Source organism: Tachysurus vachellii, chromosome 1 (genome assembly GCF_030014155.1).
Source record: "Tachysurus vachellii isolate PV-2020 chromosome 1, HZAU_Pvac_v1, whole genome shotgun sequence".
Taxonomy (NCBI): Eukaryota; Metazoa; Chordata; class Actinopteri; order Siluriformes; family Bagridae; genus Tachysurus; species Tachysurus vachellii.
The window spans coordinates 4063637-4074453 of NC_083460.1; the positions used below are offsets into that span (position 1 = coordinate 4063637).

The window sequence follows — 10817 nt, forward strand, 5'->3', positions numbered from 1 at the left end:
CTGTGTTCGCTTTAGTGTCAGTGCACTAAATAGAGAGCAAAAATTCTGTACGCTCTCCTCCTGTCAATGACACTGACACTAAAGCGACTCCACTTTATGAGCTCATAGTCTAAATCTCACAGTACAAACTCCTCTGTCCTAAAACAGTCTCCTTCCATGAATATAAAATAATAGTCTCCTTACAGAAGACTTCACCTTATCAACAATTCAACATTAACATTTTCTGTTAATTAATAGTTTTATTTCTATGAATTATTATGGGGCATACAAATACCTGTGAAATACGTTACTATAGAAACGATATCACATTCAAACGAGTGTATAGATGATTTATTACCTTCTCTTGCAGCTGGAGCTACTGTCAGAACCGCTGTTATAGAAAACAGATCAGACTTTCTGACCCATCAGACCTGAGAATTCTACAGACATTCAATTCAATTCAAATCGATTTGTATAGCGCTTTTAACAACTGACATTGTCTCAAAGCAGCTTTACAGAACAAACATAAAACAAAAGGTTAATAATATAAATATTAATATAATACAAAAAAAAAATCATGATTAATATTAGATATATTTAAATGTGTTTGTAGGGAGGCACGGTGGCTTAGTGGTTAGCACGTCCGCCTCACACCTCCAGGGTTGGGGGTTCGATTCCCGCCTCCGCCTTGTGTGTGTGGAGTTTGCATGTTCTCCCCGTGCGTCAGGGGTTTCCTCTGGGTACTCCGGTTTCCTCCCCCGGTCCAAAGACATGCATGGTAGGTTGATTGGCATCTCTGGAAAATTGTCCGTAGTGTGTGATTGCGTGAGTGAATGAGTGTGTGTGTGTGTGCCCTGCGATGGGTTGGCACTCCGTCCAGGGTGTATCCTGCCTTGATTCCCGATGACGCCTGAGATAGGCACAGGCTCCCCGTGACCCGAGGTAGTTAGGATAAGCGGTAGAAGATGAATGAATGAATGAAATGTGTTTGTATTTATCCCCAATGAGCAAGTCTGAGGTGACGCAGGTGACTGTTGTGAGGAAAAACTCTCTTGAAAGGTAAAGGAAGAAACCTGGAGAGGATCCAGACTCAAAGGGGGAACCTCATCCTCATATGGGTGTCACTGGAGGGTGTGATTATAAATATACAGTCCGACAAATGTTGTATTGATGAGGAGGTTGTTGTCCTCAAAGACCACATGTAGTTGGTGTCTTCTCTTTAGTATAGCAAAGTCTAACTGGAGCTGGAACATCTCTAGATGCCTCAGGATCCTCACAGAGTCGGCCTCATCTCAGCGGAGGTCCAAAATCTTCATCGCAAGGAAGACAATCGGAGCTGGTATAATTTCTGGACGCCCCGGGATGAGTAGAAAGAGAGAAGCAGTGGAGAGGGATTAACGTAGCTGCTGTTCATAATATTAGTAAGCACCAGATGGTAATGTGCATTTGGTCAGATGTATTAGAGCACAAGATTACGGGCAGTATTATGTGTACGCCTGATGAAAAAAAAACGTTTTTAATCTACTTTCAAACTGGGAAAGTGTGTCTGAGCCCCGAACACTATCAGGTGTGCTGTAAAGAAGTTTTTAGTATTCTAATACAGTTTGCAATATTAAACATAACTTCTTAACCTAGCTGACCTGGAAATCTGACACTAGATGGCAGCATTAATCATAGAAACAAAGATCAAAACCGGGCAGTAATTTAATTTTAATCTGGATTTCATAGAGACTAGATTCGTGTAGCTATATTTATTGATTTATGTGTGTTTAGGGATGCTACATGAACACTGAAAATACATCCTGGCTCCGTGAATCATGATATATTTTATATTACACACAATATACAGTTATATATTCTATATACATATTTAATACACATACCGTCTATATTCTGTCACATCATCTGCATTGTGTTGTATAGTCTGTATTGTATTGGCTTGTATAGTATAGTGTTATTTATGTCTGTACTTTTGAGAGTCTCAAACAACTGGAACCAAATTCCTTGTGTGTGCCAACACACTTGGCCAATAAACCTGATTCTGAATACAATAAGCATACGGTTGTGCAACAGGTTATAAAATAATTACTCTGATCTTTATTAACCCCGTCACAAATAAACCTTTTTATTACATCAAATTCATTTCAAAGTGCAGGCTCAGCTCACCATCTCATTCGATCTTGCGTAAATATTAACAATAATGTGCGTTAACATGAAAACATGCAAAATTCTTGCCGGAAAGCAAGCTGCATCTCAGTACATTCTCTCCTCAAATCCTTTAAATAAATAAATAAATATTCACTCAATATATTCCCATCTTTTTAAAATAAATCCAAAAACATATATAGTCAAGACTGACATACCTATTAGATCAGCAATCATTGTATAATATAAAAGACATACATCTATTTTATTGTTAATTTCAAGCTTGGGATCGTGTTATTATACTGGTCAAAATATTCTAAAATCTTTCTGGACCCAATACGTGCAGCCTTCGGAATAAAATGTCAGAATTACTAAAACAAATTTAGTAAAAGATATACTGTACCATTGTTCAGCATAAATATAGTGTCAGGAATCACAAAGCATTTCTAAAGAGCGCCTTTTTGCCATCCTATATTTCAAGATCACTAAATACTGTAATACTCAATCAAATAACAGGTAGACATCTTTAACGGGTCTATTGGGGATGCACTGATACAGAAACGAGTAACCAGCTTAGTATTAATCCATCAGAGAAGGATTTTTTTTTTAGCTCTGTTTAAACTAGTAGATGCCACGTGCTACTTTTCCACGTACAAGCGATGCCACGTACAAGCATTTCCCCCATTCGATGGAAAATTACGCAAAAACGCACGTGTAGCAGAATATCCAGACTCAATGTTCTATATACACAAACACAAATGGACAAATGAAATCGAAAAAAAAAAAGGAAACGAAATTAAAATGTAAAAAGCGAAAGGAATGTGCTGAATACTTGCAACATTTTCTTCTGTTCTGTTCATTTTAATTTGTTCCTCTGATAATGTCTTCTTCTACTTTGGGCTTTTCCCGTTAGGGGAAACATCATCATCATCATTGTTAACATTGTTTCTCTGATCATTTATTTAGTTTAATTGTTTTTTTCTTTATATGTTTCGTATATGATCCGGGTACTTGAAGTGCACTACTTCTGCTTGTTGGAATTTTCACTTCTCACACTATTTATACTACAAAATGCGATAGAATTGTGAATTATCCAAAGATGGTGAAGTAGGTAACTTTCTGTTGACGTCTTTTATTTCAAGGTGTAGATTCGTTACTATGACAACACACACTAGGCCTAGGTCTGGTATCGGAGCTTTTTTTTTTTTTTTTTTTTTTTTTTTTTTTTTAAACGAGGATGGCTAAATGATCACAAAATCGATTTAATACTCAGTAGCAATGCATCCCTTGTCTCTGTGTATGGCTCTGTGTGTGATTTCCTTTTCAAGATTTCACTTCTCTTCCCTTTAGCATACTGGCATAACATAAATATAAAAAGAAAAGGTGCTTAGATAAATAAAACACTGTCTGTGATAATCACTTGGTCTTCTCGTCTAAGCCGCATTCCGCTCTCAATGCCTGACTGTTAGTTGAGATGAAATTGATCCAGTGCTGAAGGTCTTGTGGGATATCAGGGCATTCCACCTAAAACACACACACAGACAAACGTAACACGCTAAGATTACCAAGCTATGCTCATGTGCAAAAGTAAGCAGATGGTCTGGCTTGAACTGACTTTACCTTTCTCTTGCAGACATGTTGCAAAATCTGATCAGGCGAGCTATGAATAACATTCTGCCTGCAGAGTATGACAGCGGAGATAAAGCCGTCGGATTTGGACACGAAGCGCTGTTCCATGAAGAATGACTTCTCGTCCCAGGCCATGAGGCGGCTCCTCAGCTCGAACGCCTCTCCGAGTCCGAGTGACCGCCGATAGCGAATGGTCGAGGCTCCGACCACCATCCTCGCTCCGAGTGTGTGGGAAGCCTTGAACATCCCGTTGCGTGTGTAATAAGACAGTCTGGCGAAGTCGCACTCCCTCAGATAGCGAGCGTTGTTCATGTGGCCCATGTAATCAATGTCGTGGGGGAGAACTCGGCCATGGACGACCTGCTCGGCTAGCACGTCTTGGACCGGGTCCTGGAACAGGTACTTCAGGACCGCCCAGGCTCCTCGCACAAAATACCACAAGTCAACGGTGCTAAACAGCACAAGCAAGCTGGACAGAACCCACAGCAACATGTCTCTGAAATTTAAGATGGTTTATCAAATTAATCAAGGAAATCTTATTCTATACTCAAATCACACACTGAAACACAATATACCTATAAAATGTATAGAACTGGAACGTACGTACCAATAATGTACCTTTTAATTCATCGTTAAAGCTCTTAAAGCTAATTAAATATACATCACACGCACTAAGAGATGCACAATACTTTACAAATCATGTAGGGGAAAAAGAGAGGTGCAAGAGTCCATCCATCCATTTACTGTAGCACTTATCCTATACAGGGTTGCAGGAAGCCTGGACTTGACAAATCCTATTGGACTTGGATCCCATAGCCAAGCCATCACAGAGCACAATCACACACATTCACACTACAATTTAGAGATGCTAATCAACCTACAACTCATGTCTTTGGACTGGGGGAATAAACCAGAGAACCCAGAGGAGCAAAAGGAGAGAATACAAACACCACACACACAGGATGGAGGTAGGAAATGAATCCTTAGCACCAGAGGTGCAAGACATCGGGTGCAACGGTCAATAATTTAAATTTCTTACTAGTACAAATAATATGGAAGGTTATGTAGAATTTTAATAAATAGTTTAAACAACTCTATTGGAACAGGCACATTACACAACGTAGAAAATATGGGAAGGCCTGGAATGTTTGTTTGGATTTGGACTTGCTTCTGGTCAGTCATTTTATAGACATACCACAAATGTCCCTTCACATCCTAATAAATCACTCAGGGGAGAAGTTGTATGATTATAGAGCTGTCTGTGTTCAATCGGTCGAATGTCTGAATGAGCCTGAACGTGATGTTATGACGGTCCTGTGGTTAATTGTAATGCTAGTTAACTCTAGCAAAACCACTATTTAACTGTAAGAGACTTATTTTTCTTTAAATATTACCTAACACAGTTACATAGTCACATAAAATCTACCTAAATATTATATTTAGTGATATTACAGGCTCAGTAACCACCGGTAATACTAGCCTATAAACATCAGATGATATTTTCATGATTTTCTTTTCCATTACATTCTCAGAAAATAACGATACCAATTTGTACTTCACCCTTGTGCCTGAATTGAAACCATCAGGGGTACAATTTTTAGTATATACATACCTTTCACAGGAAAGAGGAACATAGTGCCCCCTTAAAAGTAATTTGAGAAACATAATTGAACTCGTGATGTACCTTGTAAGCTTAACTCTAAAAGCTCATTCGAGGTACACCGTGTGTGCCTTCTGAGATTAAAGATACAACTAAAGCTTCAAAAGCTGTATTACTGCAGCACCAAGGAAACATAAAACCAGGCATCTTTGACTTAATATGTCAAAGTATAATAGGATAGTTTTCAATATCTCATACGTTAAGCAAACCAAATCGCAGAAATTGATCAGAATTTTCTTTGTTGCTTGAGGTGGTACAGTAAATGTACATCTTTTAGCTTTAGTTTATCGACTCAGCACAGAAAATGTGAAGTGTTCTCTTAAAAGTAAATTAAAGTACATAATTAGACTCCTGATGTCCCTGTAAAGCTTTTCTAAAAGCTAATTAAAGGCATATTACGTTGCATCTTTCTGTAAAATAGAGATGTTCCCTTGCTAAAAACTGTGGTAGCACAGTGGTTAAGGTGTTAGACTATTGATTGGAAAGTCACTGGTTCGAATCCCAGGTCCACCAAGTTGCCACTGCAGGGCCCCTGAGCAAGGCCCTTAACCCTCAATTGCTCAGGTGTATAAATTGATAGAAAAAAAATGTACGTCACTCTGTATAAAAGTGTCTACTAAATGCTGTAAATGTAACACAGGTATAAGAAAACTTTATTTCTGAGACTGGAAAAATTGGGAAAATAAGTTTTTAACACATGCCTATAAATTTTCAAGTATCTATCTATATCTATCTATCTATCTATATAGATATATCTATCTAATATATATAGATAGATAGATAGATAGATAGATAGATATATCCTTCGAGCGATCTATATAGATAGATCGATCTATCTATCCATCCATCTATATAGATAGATAGATCTATCTATCTATCTATCTATCTATCTATCTATATAGATATATATATAGATATATCTATCTAATATATAGATAGATAGATAGATAGATAGATATATCCTTCGAGCGATCTATATAGATAGATCGATCTATCTATCCATCCATCTATATAGATAGATAGATCTATCTATCTATCTATCTATCCATCTATATAGATATATCTATCTAATATATATAGATAGATAGATAGATATATCCTTCGAGCGATCTATATAGATAGATCGATCTATCTATCCATCCATCTATATAGATAGATAGATAGATAGATCTATCTATCCATCTATATAGATATATCTATCTAATATATATATATATATATATATATATATATATATATATATCTATCTATCTATCTATCTATCTATCTATATAGCCATATCACACACCTCCCTAGAAGAAAGTCTTCTGTTTTTCCTTCTTTCTGGGAAATAACATTGACTTTAACAGGGAAATAAACTAGTAACCTTGTGACTAAACACCTAGACAGATAACCACGAGGTCTTATTTCCTGCCCAGACATCATATTAATTACAATCCAGAATCTCTCTCTAACAACATAAACACTTTTCTACAAAGGTTAAGACGTATTTGTATATATATATAAACACCATAACGAGACTTTTTTCCTTTTTTTTTTTTTCTTAATACGAATAGGAAAAAACAAAGCATGCTAGTTTCAATGAAGGCTAACAATCCTACTGTTTACCAAAAACACTGCGATTAAACTCGTCTGGAAAATGCTGCTCGTTAATGAAAACGACACCGAAATAATTCCGTACGAATCTCCGACGTCTGGGTTAATAATTCAGTAATAAAATGCATCATGATGTTGTTGTACTCACGCTAATGAAACGCCGGCTGCAGCAAGGTGATACTTCCGGGTTTCCTTGTGATTGGCGTCATCACGAATCACGTGATCAGCGAATACATCAATTCTATTAACTGTCTCCATAATTTTTATTTTTTTTAATCCAGAAATAATTGACACAACAAAAATGATTGACTGAAAAAAAAAATATTACACGTTGTACAAGAGCAATGTTTATTCGTGCACAAAAACAAAACCATTACTGATGTTCCAGCTACCTGATTCGATCGATTCAAGTAAACGACTCACTGAATCGAATTCGAGTTTCAGTTCACACCGCATGCAAAAGTTCTGTGTTTTTATCAGAATATGCAGCAAACTATCGTCTCATGAAGGTCACAGGCTCGTGTCAATCGTCATTCGTTTTTCTTCTCCGGTCCACTCTCAGCCTTTAAAGCCTGGCTGCTTGCTGTTATAAAGCTGATCCAGTGCTGCAGATCTTCTGGAAACTCAGGAACTTCAACCTGTTCGAACAAGTTGGAGGCTGTGATCGTAGTTTGGTGATCGAAATTTCTTTAGTTGTACAAGAACGCTATAAAACACTAATAATATATGGAATTGTAGTCATGTGAGGCTCAAAGCTCTAGTATCGGTACTATTTGATTGATTATAACGAGGATAAAAAGGGGAAAAAAAACTGCTTATAAACACTTCCTGGGTTTACAGTGACGCATTATTTTACAGATTATTTTACTCTATTATTTTACTAAAATTGTTCGAAGGATTCTTCAGTATCAGCACTATGTAACCGTCAGAGATGCAGTTTTTCCATTTCTTTCACTTATTAAAGTCAAGAGAAAAACAACAGAGGCTGGTGAGTGAATGACTGCTTATAGCTGCAATCACGTAATTATAAGCAGTTGAAAAGTGTGTTGTCAAGATGCGTCTCCTGCATGTCTGGTAATGTCTGAATCGTGTCTGAATCATGCACACTGGTGCTTCCAGTCAAAATTTCCACCCACTTTAGCACATCACATACCTTTCTCTTGCACAGGTGTTGGAGGATTTTATCTGGGCTGCTCCTCAGCACGTTCTGTTTGCAGAACATGACGGCTGCCACCATTCCATCCTTACTGGACACGAAGCGTTGCTCAAGGTAGAACGCTTTGTCGTCCCACGTGACGATACGAGTGCGCAGCGCAAACTTTTCCCCTACACACAGGGGCCTTCTGTAGCGGACAGTAGTCGCACCCACCACCATGGTACCCCCCAGGGCCCTTGCAGCCTTTAACACACCGTTTCGGGCGTACAGGGAAATCCGGGCGAAGTCGCACTCACGCAAGTAGCGTGCGTTGTTCATGTGACACATGTCGATATCGTGGAGAAGGACGTGGCCTCCGACAGACTGCTCTGCCGTGATGTCGAACACAGGAGACAGGAACCAGGCTCGGAGTAAAACAGCCACCAGGCGGAGGTAGTACCACACGTCCAATAAGCAGAAGAGAACCAGCAAGAAAGCTAACAGCCATAACAACAGGTCTCCCCTACAACAGAGAGAAGCAAAACAACAATGACAGAAAAATACACTTGAAACCAAAGGTGCTCCATCAATAGCTACAAGAAAACCGAAAGCATTTTATGATTGTTAACAATTAATTAGAGGAAGTTTAGAGCTCTACACCACCTCAGACACTTCCCCACCCCTCTGTATACATCCAGTGTTTTTCTGTAAGAATAATGAGGTGAAGCTGAGCACTCGACTTGACTACCAGTTAGCAAACAGAAGTAGCTTTTACATTATTAATGCTGCAATCTTCACCTTTAATTGGGAAAAATACACTGCAACAAGTCAGTTTCATAGGGTTGGAATTTATAGAAGGACCTCAGGGGGCGAATCTCTTAACAATCCTGCATGTTTTTCAATAAATATATACAAGGATTTCATATATTTACAAATTTGTACTGTCTTGATATATACAATGTGGTGAATTATAATTTGCAATGTGCTTATAAAGTGATAGGCCACACCTTCACTGGGACTGTCACACAGAGGCCACACCCCCTTTAGTGGGACTTACACACAGAGGCCACACCCCATTTAGTGGAACTGACACACAGAGGCCACACCCACTTTAGTGGAACTGACACACAGAGGCCACACCCACTTTAGTGGAACTGACACACAGAGGCCACACCCACTTTAGTGGGACTGACACACAGAGGCCACACCCACTTTAGTGGAACTGACACACAGAGGCCACACCCACTTTAGTGGGACTGACACACAGAGGCCACACCCACTTTAGTGGGATTGACACACAGAGGCCACACCCATTTTTAATGGGACTAAAAAAAGGCCATGCCCTCTTCACAGGAAATGACAGTAACAGGCCACACCTCCTTCTTCTGTGGAACGAGCAGAAGAAACTTCATTCATTCATTCATTCATCTTCTACCGCTTATCCGAACTACCTCGGGTCACGGGGAGCCTGTGCCTATCTCAGGCGTCATCGGGCATCAAGGCAGGATACACCCTGGACGGAGTGCCAACCCATCGCAGGGCACACACACACATTCACTCACGCAATCACACACTAGGGACAATTTTTTCCAGAGATGCCAATCAACCTACCATGCATGTCTTTGGACCGGGGGAGGAAACCTCACATGCAACCTCACAGGACATGCAAACTCCACACACACAAGGTGGAGGCGGGAATCGAACCCCGACCCTGGAGGTGTGAGGCGAACGTGCTAACCACTAAGCCACCGTGCCCCCCCAGAAGAAACTTGCTGAAGGAAATTGTTTTGGTAATGTTTCTAAATAATTAAGAGCAGGAACAGAATCCCTCAGACTCCTGAAACGGAAAAGAACGTATCGATCGGCTCCCAAATTTCCAACTGTTGTTTCAAACTGGTGAGGCTGTGTTGTAATTTTATTAAGACACCAGAGCACCGAATCAGTGAATCTTTATCCCCTGCTGAGGCCTAAAACAGAATCCAGACATGAGAACGTTTCATTTACACAATTTGCGGAAGCTGACAAATGTTGTTTTTACTATCCATAATTTTTAAACGTGTGACTTAGCATTGCTAACGTGTGACTTAACAACTTTTAAACGTGTTAGGTGAAAGAGTCCATGGAGCATACCACACTCTCGCTGCTTGCACAAGACTGGAGGAGGATTTAAGAAACACAGGACAGACGAGTTCAGCCGGAATGAGCCATGTGAAAAAAAACATCCACTCAAAATGAGTATGTGGAAAGAGATTCGTTCCACTGCATCTCGGATTGGTAACATGCCCCGACTCATTTGTTTTTGGCCCATAGCAATTTTTTGTGTGTGAGAGACACTGAATGTTTTTGATAAGTTTTTTTTCTGCCTCGTGTTTAACATCAGTTTTTTCTGCATTCTCCCAGGGTGACCTCTCTCTCCGTCTCTCTCTCGCTTCGCTTCCCTCCCTGTCCCTCTCCGTCTCTCTCTCTGTCTTCCTCTGGCCCAGTCTCTCTCTCTCTCTCTCTCTCTCTCTCCCCATCTCTCTCCCTCCCTCCCTCTCCCCATCTCTCTCCCTCCCTCCCTCCCTCCCTCCATCTCTCTCCCTTTCTCTCTCTCAGTCTCTCCCCATCTCTCTCCCTTTCTCTCTCTCTCTGTCTCTCCCCATCTCTCTCCCTTTCTCTCTCTCTCCCTTTCTC

The 10817-nt window shown here is 39.8% G+C and overlaps 2 protein-coding genes across 3 annotated transcripts in view; both read right to left on the reverse strand.

The window, feature by feature from the left end:
- The window catches only part of LOC132844833 (protein THEM6-like), a 261817-nt gene that overhangs the window by 245709 nt on the left and 5291 nt on the right, over positions 1-10817 (reverse strand). The window contains exons 2-3 of one of the 2 annotated variants that reach the window (XM_060868675.1): positions 8163-8667; positions 7537-7647 (exon numbers count right to left, since the gene is read on the reverse strand). In XM_060868675.1, the coding sequence (XP_060724658.1) occupies positions 7540-7647; positions 8163-8667 (613 nt within the window). In that variant the 3' untranslated portion in view covers positions 7537-7539. Of the gene's footprint in view, positions 1-7340; positions 7648-8162; positions 8668-10817 lie in introns of those variants that run through there. The other variant, XM_060868667.1, reaches the window with a different exon arrangement.
- Positions 2054-7290, reverse strand: LOC132844817 (protein THEM6-like). Its single transcript, XM_060868643.1, has 3 exons — positions 7158-7290; positions 3745-4249; positions 2054-3648 (listed from the first exon to the last, which is right to left on the reverse strand). Exons 1-3 carry the CDS (start codon positions 7265-7267, stop codon positions 3541-3543), a joined length of 723 nt encoding a protein of 240 aa, XP_060724626.1. The 5' UTR covers positions 7268-7290; the 3' UTR covers positions 2054-3540.